This window comes from Triplophysa dalaica, chromosome 5 (genome assembly GCF_015846415.1).
Source record: "Triplophysa dalaica isolate WHDGS20190420 chromosome 5, ASM1584641v1, whole genome shotgun sequence".
In the NCBI taxonomy this organism is placed as follows: Eukaryota; Metazoa; Chordata; class Actinopteri; order Cypriniformes; family Nemacheilidae; genus Triplophysa; species Triplophysa dalaica.
In genome coordinates, this window is record NC_079546.1 from 4,757,685 (window position 1) to 4,773,458 (window position 15,774).

General features: G+C 41.7%; 1 protein-coding gene across 1 annotated transcript in view; it reads right to left on the reverse strand.

The window, feature by feature from the left end:
* The window catches only part of pcloa (piccolo presynaptic cytomatrix protein a), a 44,719-nt gene that overhangs the window by 14,877 nt on the left and 14,068 nt on the right, over window positions 1-15,774 (reverse strand). The window contains exons 4-9 of the mRNA XM_056747816.1: window positions 13,650-13,961; window positions 6,999-11,205; window positions 5,181-6,727; window positions 2,577-4,599; window positions 1,282-1,350; window positions 147-235 (exon numbers count right to left, since the gene is read on the reverse strand). Of these exons, the coding sequence (XP_056603794.1) occupies window positions 147-235; window positions 1,282-1,350; window positions 2,577-4,599; window positions 5,181-6,727; window positions 6,999-11,205; window positions 13,650-13,961 (8,247 nt within the window). The remainder of the gene's footprint in view (window positions 1-146; window positions 236-1,281; window positions 1,351-2,576; window positions 4,600-5,180; window positions 6,728-6,998; window positions 11,206-13,649; window positions 13,962-15,774) is intronic.

Consider the following 15,774-nt stretch of genomic DNA (forward strand, 5'->3'; position numbering starts at 1 on the left):
CAGATTAGTTACCAGAAGTTACTTAAACTCAAGATCTAATAACATGCAACTGATATCCACATTTAGAGTATTTGCATGTAACAGGATTTTATATTTTACATTTTGGGGTTCGCATTGCATGCTTACAACCAAATGCGATTATTCACCTGTCTTCGATCCACCCCTTGTCCGTTCTCTGCGCGTCCATCTCGAGGTTTGTCAAACCAGTCCGTCTCCTCTCGGCGCAGGTGGTACGCTTCAGAAAACAGATGGAAATTATAACTCTACAGTCGTGCCCGGCAGTCTGTTAAAACTCTAAACGCCCTTCAGTTTTGTGATGTAATATCAGCTACCAGAGACAGCGAAGTTAAACAAATGTACAAGTTTCAAGCATGCTGGAAGACCAAACAACGTAAAGCTATCTGGGGCAAGACAGGAATAGTTCTACAAACTAGAGCAGTTATTTTTATGTGCAAACTTAATCAAAATAAAGCCTGAGGATACAAGATTTAGATTATATTGTTATGTGTTTTATAGAATTCCCCATGCAACTTCTGTAAGATTTAAAGAAAAGTCAACATGATCTGTAACGGTACCATCCTATCAGAATTTTCAGTTTTTGTGAATGCTTAAAACCGACAGAAGGTCTGAAGATAACTTGGCATGCCTGACACGTATCTCTCATCAACAGTGTGGGAGAAGGGAGTTTAGGGTAATTGCCGATCTTATTATGTAACATTAATTAATTGAACATCAACAAAAATCTAATGTGTACTTGACTTTTATATTTATTTTAATTCATCCTTTAATTCTCTTCTTGACATTTATTTGTTTATAACAAACAACTTTAATATTGACAGACCTTACATTCAGATGTAAAATGACGTGACAGATGAAAATTCTATTACTGTATATGCAATGTGGACACTAATTCTTACAAATATTTTTTCATCAAGACGTCTGTACTTGTAATAGATTTGATATGCAAAGTTATGACTAGATTTACAGGAATGCTGTTCTGTTTGTTGAATCGCAACAGCTGAGAAGGCAAGTTATTTTTAAAGAGAAAGCAGCCTGAAATTCCAATTTAATCGCAGATGCGAGGGCTGCATTCACTAACGCAGCATTACATCAGCGTGCAAATTCATCACACTTTCTGCAACATGTTGTTATGGAGATGAATTTGCGCTCGATTCGGTTGCCTAACGGCTCATGGGTGATTGGCAGGTGAGTGGTCATGGGAGCGGGAGGTGTGGGGGAGGACGGGAGGCGTGCAGGAGGTCTAAGGTGGTTATACTCTACCGTTGGCGACATTCTCATGTGAGTTTCCTGGATCGTCTCTGTTCAAACCCATCAGGGATTCACTTAGTGCTGTAACCAAGGCAAATGCATTTACTTCCAGGTGGCACATATGATGAGCGCATCATATGCTGCTAAATGTATGGGGACAGTTACTTTATAAATGAAAACAAAAATACATGTTATTTCGAGTTTGAGCTTCAGGTTGTGTGGCTTTGGATTCTTGTAACAACTACAATAAGCATGTGTTTTGTAACACATAGAAGTAATGATTATATTTCTCATGCACTTTTATGAGGGGACAAGCCATGCATTGGCTGCCATGTTACATACACATTCAAATCTAACGTACACTCTAAAATTCATGATTTATTTTATACTGAGCAAAACCATAGCCCATTCTATCTGAAGGCATTTAATATAGTTCGTGAAAGCGCAAAAGCAAGCAGAAGAACATGGAGGAAATGAAACATTTATTTAAACAGATAGGAAGACACGTGCACATCACTGAACATTTAATAAACATCAAACTTGCAAGCAGAAACAGAACATGCAATAATTATTATTGACACACATGAACAGACCATTTACTGGCTTCGTAAATTTTGTCAATGCGCTATAACATTTCCCTTTGGAAGGGAACTTAACTATCTTTCAATAAATCGTTTCTATATCACTATAAAATAATATCTGGCCTTACATAGAACACATTAAAATATCTAAATAATACAGGTCACGTTGTGTATTTTTATGGAATATAATTCATTAAAACTATAAAACAATTTTAAAGATTGTGTAGTTTTAATAGATCCATAACCATACTGAGATGAATATGCCAAAAGGCACTTTATGATAACTAAAAGGTGGCTAATCAACAATATATGCTGCTCTATTGTTTAAAACCAGCTTGACTAGCAACTTTTAGGGTTTTTAAGCTATTATTATGCTACTGACAACAGTAATAGTACACAGCCAGCATAATCATGCGTTTTGTCAGTTATCCCATACAGAAAGCATATGCAATGTTAGCTTAACATGCAGAGACTGAAAGCATGCAGTACAATTGTGCGCAAAGAAGAAAATGGCAGTCAGCAAAGAAATCACATGCAAAATAGTGTTAGAAGAAAAAGCTGTTGGAATGAATTCTTAACCCATTATTGTAGAATAGAATATCAAATCCAAAGAACTGATGCGTGCACATTGTCATGAGCAAGCACTTACAAGATGAGACATACATGGATACAAATCTGTGTATGAAGTGTCACTCCAAAATGACAATCTGTGGACAAACAAATTACCTTCGCTATCTGACATGTTGCCCTGCAGATCGTCCATTAGCACATAGCTACGTACTCTTGACGGATCGTCTCTGAGATGTTGCTGTTGAGAATCCTGGAGAGAGAGGCATGATCCAAACTGATCACGGGAGTCTGCCGATATGGGAGGGAGAGGACCTGCGGATGCTCGTGCCATTCCCATCGGCTGACCCACTGGACTAAGCGGGCTCTCTTCCTCTGAGTTTTGTGCCACGATTGGGATACGTCCACGTCCACCCTGTCCAATGGGCAAGCTTGTAGGTTTTGACCTGCCTGATGGAGTCTGAAAAGCTGAGGTCTCTGAGGAGGGGTCACCTTCTGCTTTGAGTCTCAACGAGGAGCTGGACGTGTCTCTTTTAAGGGAAAGGTCAAGGCCATACACAGAAGATGGTCTAGAAGAAGGACGTGATCTGCTTCCACTGGGATAAGCGGAGTCTTCTCCCAAAGACCTCATACCTGGGTTCATATTGAGTGATCCTGCCAAATTGGCCCCAAGTGTGGACCCCAGGTATTTCTGCTGTTCAGCTATATTCTTTCGTAAACCAAAAGTGATCTCATCCTGTAGAAGTCTGCCTGATCTTGGAGAAGAACTACTGGACCCCAAGTAGCTACTATAGTCTGTTTCTAGACCTCTGCTATCCTGGATGGAGGAATATTTGCCTATGTTGCTGGTGTTTTTGTGTTTCTGATAGAGCACAGATGTCGGGAGTTGCTTGGCAGCCTGCTTTTCTAAAGTCAATCTACTGATGCTGTACTTTTCTGTTTTAGGAAAGGCTCTGTAGGCTCCACTGGACACTCCAGTGCTCGATGTATAAGAATGGGAGAGCCCAGCTAGTTGTTCCAAGCTTTCAGTGCCCCCTGTGCTTCTTCTAAACTCTTGCTTCAGTTGCTGCTTCAAAAGCTTAAGTTCAAAAGGTTCTTCCATTGGGTCATCTTCATCTTGGGCTTTACCATAGGAGTGAATTCTGGAAGAGGTGCCAAGGTAGTCCGTACCAACATCTGCAGCAGTACGTCTCAAAAGTCGCTCCGCTTTGGCCAGCTCTCTCTCATAGCTGGTGGATGAAAGGCTACCAGTGCTCTTTGCAAGTTCCGCTGTGTCCTCCAACAGCATATAGCTCCTTGATGTTTGATTATGTTGATCCAAGTCCGCATAGAAGGAGTCTGCAGACACATTGGACATTGGACTGACTGCCATGCTTCCAGCACTGTCCTCTAAGCTACGCAGGTCAAGGTGGTTGCCATATTTTCCTCCCAAGTAAGATGAGCTCTCATAGTTTGTGGCAATTTTAGTGGAATCAAGTTCAGAGAGAAGAGCAGCTTGTTGCCTGGCTTTCTGTTGCAACAGGAGCATTTGGTGGTAGCTCTGTTGTTGTGAGGCAGTTAGAGAGGGAACAGAAGAGTACATGGACTGGGATTGGTATGGCAACTGAGGCTGGTACAGAGACTGCTGGTACTGTGGGTACTGGAACTGGGAATATTTTCCGTACTCATGTTTGGTCTGTGGGGGAACAAAGTCATCAAGTTCTGACTGGGGTGCAGTACGAGGTCTCTCAAGCCCATGTCCACCAACTTCCTCTCCACCTCTTGTCTCACGAATGTTACTCACCTCACTGTCAGACATGTAGTCACGGTCCTCTGCAACACTTTGTAGATAGGCTCTTTCTCTCTTCTCCCTTTCTTTGAGCAATGCATCCTTTCGCCGGTTAATTCCCATTTCCAGGTAACGCAGCTTGGCATCAATCTCCTTTTCCTCTTCATCCAGTTCAGCTTGCTTTTTACGCAGTTTTGAGGATTCTCTTTCAACAAGGTCCAGCTCACGGTCAATATCCTGAAGGATCTTTGCACGTGCCATGTTAGTGTTCCGACAGAGGCGCCGACGAGCTGAGCCAGTGCTGTAGGCTGTTTGGCCAGCATTAGTGGCTTCTTCCTCTGAGGGTGGGTTGGGAAGTGTCCTCTTAACTTTCTTTTGGGTGCCAGATGGAGTTCCGGTAGGAGAACCCTTTGCCTTTGAAAACATAAATAAAAAAAATCAGTAACAATGATAACAAGATGACAATTTCCATAAATAAAGAATCCCCCTAAAAAACAATAAAAATTTGGCCTTAAGAATAAGTAATCAATTAATTAATCGGTTTTACAGAAGCACTTCTAACAAAAATCCTAAAGTTTCTCCAGTTTAACTGACAAGAAATGAAAATAGGAAGAAAGTCTCAAGTGGATTCTGCACACTCATGAGACAAACTCTATATAAAAAAAACACACTCTGTTTCAGCTGTGCTGTTGCAACTCCTCTAGAAAAGCAATCAATAAGCATAGCAAATCTTAAACAAAACCGCAAGCATCTAAATGAAACCAGGCCATTGACAACATTAGAAAAACTTAAGAGAAATGTTGTATTTTTATCAAAAAGAGAGTAGTACCACTAGAGTGGTACTTTTTATAAAAAATCTTATTTTTTTTTAAATGAACCTAAACATTACAGACGATGTTAAAAACGTAAATGCATAACTGACTTCAAATTGGCATGTAATGTATGTAATGAATTATGGCATAAACATAACACTTAGAAAGATTTCGAATACTCACAGAATAGCTCTCAGAATACTGGAAATTTTCTGAAGCCCTTTCTTCTGCAGTTGGGCTCATGGGTTTGGGGTCAGACATTGATCTCTGTATGACCTTGGGAGCCCTAGGACTTGGTTGGCCTTTGGAAAGATCTGTGGCAGAGGGTATTCTTTGTGGGCTTGTCTCTCCAAGGGATTTGTCATAAGACAGATATTCAAGGGACTTGCTAGGGGACACACAAGGGGAAATGGGAGAGTAAAGTACTTTTGGGGATTTGGGTGGACCTGGGGCAACCTGAAGAGTAGAGACATCTGCTTTGAGGTGAGGGGACTGGCCTATATCAAGTGGAGTAGGGCGTCTCTTTGGAGAGGATGTTCTGTCAGAATCAGGATAATCTACTCTAGCGTCTACCTGCACAGAGTGCCCTCTAAGTGTTCCCAAGGAGTCTGTTTGTACAGATATTTCAGTAAGGGCCTGAACTGAAACCCCTCCTCTTTCCCCCATGCCATTTTTACTACCCCGTGCTCTACTACGCCTGCCTCGAGCTGGAACTTCCCATTCATCCTGGTCCTCGTCATCCGTCTGTACACAGCTATCAACACTTTTCTTTGCACTTTTCTTTTTCCTTCCTGCAGTGTAAGCCTTTTCAGTCTCATCCTCCTCATCGGTCTGGCAGCCACTGTCCATCTTTCTTTCTCCTACAACAAGAGCCTCTGGCAAGATCTCCCCTGGATACATCTGCCTGAACTTCTGTTCTTCCAGCTGTTGTCTGAGCTGCTCTTGAAGCCGCTGGATCTGCTCTAATTGCTCCTGCTGCTGAGCGTAAGTCTCTTTTTGCATTAGGAGGTGGACCTGTCTCTCATCTTCTTGCTGACATAATATTTGTTGTTTCATGGCCTGAAGTTCCTCCAGCTCTTTCTGCACCAGAAGCTGTTCTTGCTCACGGAACCTCTGAATCTCCTGCCTCTCCCACTCAAGTTCTTCAGCAAAACGTTGCTGTTTCATCTTCTCTAGTTCAAGAAGCTCACGCTGCACCTGGTATTGTCCATCTCCTGGAACCATTGGTGAAGACAAGGCCTCTAAGGAGGCTGCAATTGCCTCTAATGAAGCATTTGTGTAAGCATCTAGTCCTGCCACTGTGGTGGCAGTAGAAACTACATCTGAGAGAGATGCGGAAAGGCCAGCCTTTGCAACACCAGCCTCTAGATTCAAGGGCAAGTTGTTTGGTTCCACTGCTGTGGTTACAGCAATGGTTGACAGAAAACTGTGAGATCTAGTGAGAGGCTGATTCTGTAAAGTTGACAATGATGGCATAGTATCACTTTGGTGCATACTCGACAGAGAATTGTAAGATGTACTGAAGATAGAACCAGGCTGGGTGGTTATGGCATATGTTGAAGGGACGGGTGCTACTACAGAAGAATACACAACACCATTTGAACATCGTAGGACACTGGAAACCCCATAGTGGGTTCCAGCTGCTGAAGTAATCCTGGCTTGTGTGTATTGTGGAACTGTCATTGCAGAGCACACTCCTGTTGCTTTGTTCGAGTAATCCACAGCTTCACCTGTTAAAAGTTCATTCTGTGAGATCATCAGAACATAAAAGTAGTGCAATGTTAACAACATCAAGAGCCATGCACCATCCAAAGGATAAAAAACCAAAACGATCAAAATACCATTGAAAGGCATGCAGAGACATGCATACACATCCAAAAAAAGAATAAAAAGGGCATGCAAAACCAACATAGAAAACACATAAAAAGAAAAATTAGCTTTGAATAAGCAGAGGTAACTCATATTGATATCGACGAGAAAGATCTTCAATCTCATACTGACCTGACATTTTTCCAGATGTCAGATCTACAGCACCTTCTGTGGCCTCCTTGTAATCATAACTATGCTTACTTTTATACAGGAAAAGACCAGCCTCAGCCAAGTTTGTGTCAGACATTGATGGTTTAATTCCACCGAGACCTCTCATGCCATTAGGAGTACGGTCATATTGATAGTGGTCATCCCTGTAGCCGAAACGATCCTCTGGTAAAGGGGCTGAGGGCTGCTGAGTTGCACAGCTCCCTGCAAAAGGAAGCTTATATACTACATCACAGCAGACAGCAGTTCTTCCTGCTGTCAGATCTACTGGTTTACCATCATCCTCGGTAATTACCGCAGTAACCATCTCTGCAGTGGAGCCGTTCATTGTAACTATCGTCTGGGCAGGTTTAACAGTGGTGAGGTCAACTGCACCTGATAAGCCTATTTCTACTCCAGGGGTTATTTTTGTATTAATGCCATTGCTTGTAATTGTAGGAGCTATTGTTACAGGAGTGTGAGTCTTACCCACTGTTGTGGAGAGATTTATAGGTTTCTCTGGCTGAGAGTCAACAGGCTTGTATATAATTTGAGATACAGGCTCAAAGGATTTAACTGTGGTAAGTTGGAGAGGCATTGATGTGGAATGAGATGTTTCATTGCCATAAGCTACAGTGGCTGTGCATGTAAGGATGGTGATGCTGTCGGTAACTACAGATACTGAGGAGGTATCAGTGCTTAGGTTTACAACGGATGACTGCACCGCACTTTGCTGACGTACAACAGCATCAATAGCAAGGGACTGTCGTCTTGACTCTGATGAAGACAGATCCACACCCTTCATGGATGTCTCTGAATCTATTTTTGGGGTTCGAAGATCCACCACCTCACCAGGATGATACACATGGCCATTCTGTACTTGAACTGGTTCAGGTTTCATGCTTTCTTGAACGACAGGGACATCAGTGGGTCTTGGAGCAAGACGTGGAGGTGGTGTTCTTTCATGCACAACAGACACTGTTGTCCTTTGGACCTCAGTTGTAACTACCTGAACATCAACATGGGGGATTATCGATTGAGGCTGTGTTGTGGCTGAAATAACCTCACAGACGTGGCTCATGCTAGACACAACCTTTTCTGGGCCACATATTTCTTGACTTTCAATGGATTTAGTAATTCTTGTGAATGCCAATGGTACTCTGGTTGTTTGTGGCTGTTGAGGTGGTTGAGTTTGGTGATGTGAGGAAGGCTGTTTCTGTGGTGACTCTTGACCAGGACTTGGGGCTTGGGTGGTAATGGTGTCTGTAGGTGAACCAGGCTGAGATGGCAAAGTAATAACAACATATGTATCACGTAAAACCTTGGCAAACCTGGGTGACGAGGGGGACCTGAGTGGAGATGTGGTTCCTGTCTTGCTCTCAGCAGAAGGACTAAGATTAAGGGCACTGTCTGCACCGCCTGTACCAAGTATTATAGGTCTTACTGGAGGATGGGTTGTAAAAGATGGTTGAGAACCAGATATAGGTTTTGGGGCTATAGGTGGTTTTACAGTTTCCCCTGGTTTGTGACTGAAGGTCAGGCCTGCAGGTATGGAGGATGGCTTTGGTGGTACAGGAGGAGGAACATGGGGTTTGTAGTTTGAAACAACAGGCTGTCTTACTGGTACACTGTCCACTGAGGTTGACATTCCGACTGGAGAAGTTCTTGGAGGGACCTGTGGTGGAGTCTTTTTGGGATACACAGAGGGTTTTGGTAGTGTTGGAGGGGGTAACGGTGGAGGAACTGGAATGTCTGTTTTTTCCAGAGATGCACCTCTACGCATAACTGCAGGTTTAGGAGGGACAGGTGGAGCAGTTGACACAACACTAGGTGCAGTAGATACTATATACTGAGGTAGAGTGGGCAAAGGAGATACACTTACAACTACTGTTGGTGATGGTCTTGAAATTACACTAGGAACTGGTGTGGAAAAAGAGTCAATTTGACTTGAGGCTGATGATTTGGACAAGTCAACAATACCAGCTTTGTCAACATCTTGATTTGTCTCTGTGGCATTTTGCAAGTTAGATGATACTGCAGGTGAAGCTGTGTCTTTTTGCAGTGACACATCTTCTAGACCTGACTCAGAGGTTAAACCTGGGGGTAATGTTTGCTGGAAGTCTTCATCAACAAGTTGCTTTGTAGCTGAAGATGTAGTAGTCTCGTATTCCTGTGCCTGGTCAGTAATGCTCTCTTCACCAGACTCCTCTTCACCTGAAGAGCACTGTGTCACTCTCAGATCAGGTATAGAAAGTATTCTTCGTGGAGGTGCTGTCTCTGTTCTCTCAACTTGGGCATCTTTTGTTTCTTGTGTTACGCCACTTAGATCAGGGCCTGCTTGAGTTGGACTGGTTCCTGGAGTTAGCACTGCTCTTTGTTTTTTCATAAGATCTTCATAAGCTGCCTCTGCATCTAATAGCGGTCTTCCATCCTTACCAGACCGTCCGGTGACAACTAATGAGATGTCCTTACTTGAGTCAGTAGAAGGGAACAAGATTTCTGGTTTAGGAATATCCTCTTTTGGCTTGTCATGTGTTCGTTCTTGTTCTTTAAGCATTATCTCTTTTTTCTTTTGCATCATGTCTTCATAAACTTCATCTGGAGATCGCAAAGGCTTTTTAGGCTTCTCGGATACAAGCAGATTTTCTGGTACCTTCTCATAGGATCCATCATCAACAAGAGATTCATATGCATAATCTTCTATTAGCATGCCACCGTAAAGAGATTCTTTCCCAGGTGGAGTTTCCTTTACGTCACTAGTTGGAGATTTGGCCTTAAGCATGATTTCTTCATATGCCTCATCTGCACTTTTCAATGAACGCTTTCCCTTTTCTTTGGGATGAACTTCATTATGCTGCTCATCTGTTGGAGAATAAAGGGACACTGATGTTGGTAACTGATAGACTTTTTGGACAGCAACAATTTTCTCTGGAAGTATTTCAAAGCTCTCTGTTTCCGAATCCATGCTTGGGGAGAGATCGGAGCATGAAGACCTGCGGAATTCTTCCATCTCTGCTTCCTGCCTAAGCTCTTCTGTGGGAGATGCATCCTCGATTGGTGAGAGGTTGCTTGGTGGAGTTTTGGGCCTTTCTCTCCTTCTCTGTGCCCGTATCTCCTCTTTGTCCTTCTTTGACTTTTTCCCTGAGCCCTTCTGTTTCTCCTGTTCTCTCAGTAGCTCCTCTTCCTCTCGCAGCTCGTCTTCCTCAGACGAATCCTCAATAGTGGGAAGCATCTGGCCTTGTTGCCGGTGCTTTGCTTTCCTGTGCTGCTTGCCCTCACCACTAGATCGAACATTACTGGGGCTGCTGCTGTCACTGTCTTCATCAAGAGAAGACAAAGATGTTGGAGATGTTCCTGGTGTAAAACTGGATGCATGCAAGCTAGAAGAACCTTCACCCCTAGACCTATCATCAGGAGAGTCTGTAAGACTCTCCAGTTCACAATCATCAGATGTCTGGCGTACAGTCGCTGAACTGTTAAATTCAATTGTCTTAAAATGGCGAATGCCGGTTCCACTGTCTAATGAAGGTTGTTCACCTTTAGCCAGTTCCTCAATTTTTGTGACAGAAATAATGCTCTTTCGCTCTGGTTCATCTTCTGGACTGATGCTGCTCTTTTTGAGAAGCCGTCTTGACTTGACTGACTCACTGTTGTCCTTACCATCTCTCTTCTTCTCATGATCTTTGATTTTCTGTCTGACTAGGTTTTCTTCATCAGACAGTGATGCATCCTCATCTGCACTCATATCGATGATCTGCTTTCGAATGAACTCTTCATCCAAAGAGGATGGACTCTCTATTTCTACTTCTTTTTCTCCAACAGTCTTGTTCCCCTGAAGTTCAGGTGAAGGTGCTCCATCACTACTGTCTTCAAAAAAATCTCCTTGGATATCTGTAGGAACAAGAAGTTTTTTCCTCTCTTTTTTTGTAGCATCATTATTTTGATCATTAGTTTCATGTTGGTCTTCCTCTGAACTGGGTTCTGGAGACGTTGGGAGGACCTCCAGTCGGCGCTTGACCTTGAAAGTTTCAGGTGTTGGTTTCTCTTCGGTCGTTGCTTGAGCTTCTAGTATCGGAAGGACGGTTCTTTCCAACTTGGCAAGGGCTGTGGGACTTGAGGGGCTGCTCTCTTTCTCACTAGGTTCTCTCAATAGCAGATTGTCTTTTAATGGAAAAGAAGGCTCATCCATTTTCTGCAAAAATAAAATTTGAATTTATTAGAATTATGAACAGAAATAAAATACATAATCAGGAACATATATATAAACTCTAGACTGCAGTACGGTAGTGATCATCTTAATATCTACTAGAATAGGAGTACCTCTTCCGCTACATCTACAGTTACCTCTTTAGATTCATCAACTTTATAAGACTTTATCAATGGCTGTAGCATGTCATCCTTTTTCTCTTGTGTTTCAGAGGTCAGCATCCCCTCCTCTGAATTCTTTATTTCCTGTTGGCTAAATGGAGTGTGTGGGGAAGCTAGTTCTACAAAATGGTCTAGGCTAGGGGGAAGGCGTTTGAATGCGCATTCATTTCCAGCATTTTGGGTGATTTCTAGGTCAGCTACAACTGGTGGTTTTATCATCAGCTCTTCCTCATCTAATTTATCTCTCCCTCTAGATATGGGGGATGCTACAGCAGGGGAGTTTTTTGGAGTGTCTTGTTGAGATGGTTGTATCATTTGAGGCACAATTTTGGTCCCTGTTTGTATATCTTCACACTTACTAGTTAAAGGATGTGAAGAGATTTCTATTTTCTGGACGGCAAGACCTGATAAAGACGGTTCTAAAGCCTTTTCTGTCACAACATCAGGTATTTGCCTGATTTCTTTCTTTACTAATGACATATTTTCTACCGTCTCTGGAACTTTGTTATTAACAACAGAAGAGAATGAGTCATCTTGACTGACTAGACATTTAGTCTTTTCAATAACAGCCCCTGACTCTCCTATCTGCTTAGAGACATTTTCTTTCTTTCTTTCTTCACTTTCTTCAGAGGGTAATGAAATCTCATCAGACTTTTTTTTGGATTCAACCATTACTGGCATATCTGCCACAACTTCTGTTTCTGGTTTGACCGTGTCTAATTTATCTGCTAAATTTAAATGTTTTGCAGAAAATGCTTCTTCCACATTCTCCTCTATTTCAGAACTGTTCAATACAACTTCCTCAACATATATTTTCTCAGCTTCTACATGCTCATTGATTTGCTTTTCTGTAGTTGAATCTCTCTCTTTCAAACAGTCTTTGACTGGTTCAAAATTTTCTGTCAATGTTTTCTCTGTTTTAGGAGCAGCCTCTAAAATAGCTGGAATGTCTGCATACTCCTTTTTCTCTTCTGCATCTAGATTAACCTCTTGGTCGGACAAAGTCCTATCAGAAAGAAATTTAGCATTTTTGAAGTCAGGCAGAGTTTCAAGAGTAACCCTCGGTTCTGTTGTCTTAAAAATCGCATCATTTCCACCTTGGTTTACTTGATCTGACAAACTATTTCCAATGTCTGTTTTATCTGTGCATATGTTCTCCTCTGCCACTGAATTATCCTCTTTTTCCTCGCACAGCTCTGTACTCAACTGCTTTTTTGAATTATATATAACTTTTCCATCTTCATTCTCCACTGTTTTTTCTGTGGACACAAGCTCAATACTTGGATCGAGTGGCAGTGATGAGGGCATGTCTAATTGTTTCTGTGACGTTGACTCTTCAGTTTCACTCTTTTCAGAGTTTTCTTCTTTGTTTTCTATAGACACAGCATTTGCTATGAGATTAGAGTATTCGCAAGTGACCTCTGACTTTTCTACAACAAGGTCCCGTGTCTCACAAACATCTAACTTATTTTTTGGGAAAAACTGCATAGATTCTGTAACCTGTATTTCCTCTGAGCCACTCTCGACAAGGACCTCTTCTATGATGTCATTTTCCTCAATTTGATCTGCATGATCTTCTAATCTCAAAGAAACCTCCAGATCAATATTATGAGATGGCTGATCATTTCCTGACTCAGCAAGGGTTGGAGCCTCAATTTGTACAGTGGACTCAGGTTTCTCCTCTGGCACATTCCCTATGCTACTCTGATCGGGATCAGTAGTATCTGTCTTGATAGAGTTTTCCCTTACAGGTTTTTTATCTACTGCATCTACATTAGAGGTGAGTGAGATCTCCTCAGAACGTTTTTCAGTAGCATGACTGTCTGGTTCATTGCTTATAGGAGTAGAGCCAGCACTGGGCTTTGTAATTTCAACCTGCCTATCTGGCTCTGTTGTTTCAGTGGATTGTGACTCTACATCTTCTGGAACAGCTTTTATGTTACTAGCCACATGGGCCTCAGTATGTTTTTTATCAGCGGTGTCTGGTATAGATGCTTCTTTTGTAGTTTCAGGTTCTTTTATAAAAGTGTTAACATATTTTTGGTCTATTCCCTGGCACTGCTCTATCTCAGTTATCTCAGCTTTTTGCACTTCTGCAGGTGCCTCAATTTTTTCTCTACTTTCTCTTTTAACATTGGTTGTCACCTCTGAAACATGATGTGAGGCAGAGGTATCTTCCATTACCGTTTGCTCAGGTAACGTTGATACACCCTCTGCGTTTTCAATATGGGTGTCAGGGGAATGTTCTGCACCCCCTTCTGGTTGTACCTGCATGCTGTCTGCTGTGACCTCCTTAACTGCGTCTGTAATTTTGACATCTTTAGCATCAACTTTGGCTGAGACGGGTTCAGCCTTGTCAGCTGAAGCCCGAGTTATACTGGCCATCCGCATTAGCCCTTTGGCAGGGGTGGCAGTGGGTGAAGAAGAGGATGGGGTGGAGGATGCAGCGTGGGCTGGGGAGGAGGGAGGGGTGGGTTCGTGTTTGGCTGGCAGCTTGGTTGGAGAGGGTGGAGGTTGCATATCCCCAAGTTGCCCAGAAAGAGCCCTTTGAGTCTGGCAGTTTAAGCAGAGCCATTCTTTCTGTAAAACATAAGAGTGAATACCTTTATCATTTAGAAGTCTTGAACGATGAGGTTGCATTATTAATCAAAATATCAAACCATTATAAATGTGCATGTTGAATTTCGTTCAACACAATTAGTTTCAATGCTAAAGCTAAATAATAACAGAGTATCTGGAGTGCTTTTCATTTATGTAACTTTGTTATCAATTTATCATCAATATGATATATAACAGAATCAAGCTTCACTGGTTTGGTGTCAGAAAGATTTGGATGTGCAAAATGTCCCTCAACTACAATTTAAACATGCTGTTGGTGATGGGTGTGTTGTTTGTGTTTTTATAAATGTCCATTGTTAATAGTATAGTACAGCCAACATGTTGCTTCTATGGTGTCAATTAAGCAGTTTAAGCCATTGTTTATGTTATTTCTCCAACTTTACAAAAGGCAAACTGAACCAAGCTGATGCTTCTAGCTGATGGGTATCGCATATTCTCACAGTAGAGTGAGCTAAGCTCGTCTATTTATAGCCAATTAAAACTGTTGGCAAACACATCGGCCAGTGCAATAAAGGAACTGCTGTCTTTAGCTGTTTGTGTGGACTAGGATCCTTCCACCATAATTTACTTTGACCAAATGGAAAAAACTACCACTGCACATTGAAGTTGTCATATAAAGATCGCTCAATTAAAACACAAAAACAACTGTTCATAATGTCATATTTTAAGCCCACTAGAATGCATTTCTTTAAGTTTCAAAGTTATCATTTATCAAAACAACTAAGAGATACAAATGATCTTCATGTCGCCAAGTAGATACTAGCCTGAGTGCGCCACAAACGGTGGCGTAGGAGATGAATATTACATGTTTGTGGGGGGATGTGAATGTCACATGCAGGCGGACCTCTCAAGAGGAATCATGCCCCACTGGCTGACGTAAATCCAGAGCGATCTATGTTAGGCTTCAGTGCTGAGGCATGCCTGTGTACATTCTGTTCCCATGGTTCATCCATGACTGAGCTGCAGGGCTTAGTCTAAACCTAGAGGCGGCATGGGATCCCTATGTCATAAGTGGCAAGACACATCAAGAAACACATATTTTACAGCACACATAATGGTGTGTATAGTGGAATCAGATATGTATTTTGTGAGGGTAGATCAAGGACAAAGACAAACAATCCTAATGACCTACCATATGAGATGAGATGTAAGATGTAGAAGTAAGTTAATGTAACCTTAAGAAAGTATTTCAGTAGTATTAAGTGAGATATAGTACGCAAAAAGAAATGGAAATATTATCATACCGCCTGGTTAAAAGACCCTGTTTACTAACATTCAAATGTTGTTATTTTCAGGACAACATCAACAAACCAGAACAAGTGAAAATGTCAACCTTACCAAAAAGCAGACATTTTTACCAACATTTTTGACTATGGTGGTTATAATACCCATGTGAGATCTCTCTTCAAATTTGTAAAGCATTTGTTTTATTTTTAGTGCATGATTTTTCATGAGATTGTCAGATCCATAATGCTACATATTCCTCATAAATGGACACACAAAAAATGAATATAAAGTAACTATTTAATGTTCTATAAAGAGTTATTCCTTCTCCCTTCATGGGGTATTGTTGCTTCAGGATTGTGCATTTTATTTCACAGAAATCCTACAAAGTTTGTCGTCTCCCAAAAAATGCTTCCTTTGTCACATCCATTACGCATTTATATTTCCCTTTTTTAAATAAAAAAAATTAGTTTATAGGCTGACTTTTTAATGTTTAGTCTCTGTTACGTATATATTGAACCATCTGTTTATATTCCCTTGTTGATAAATT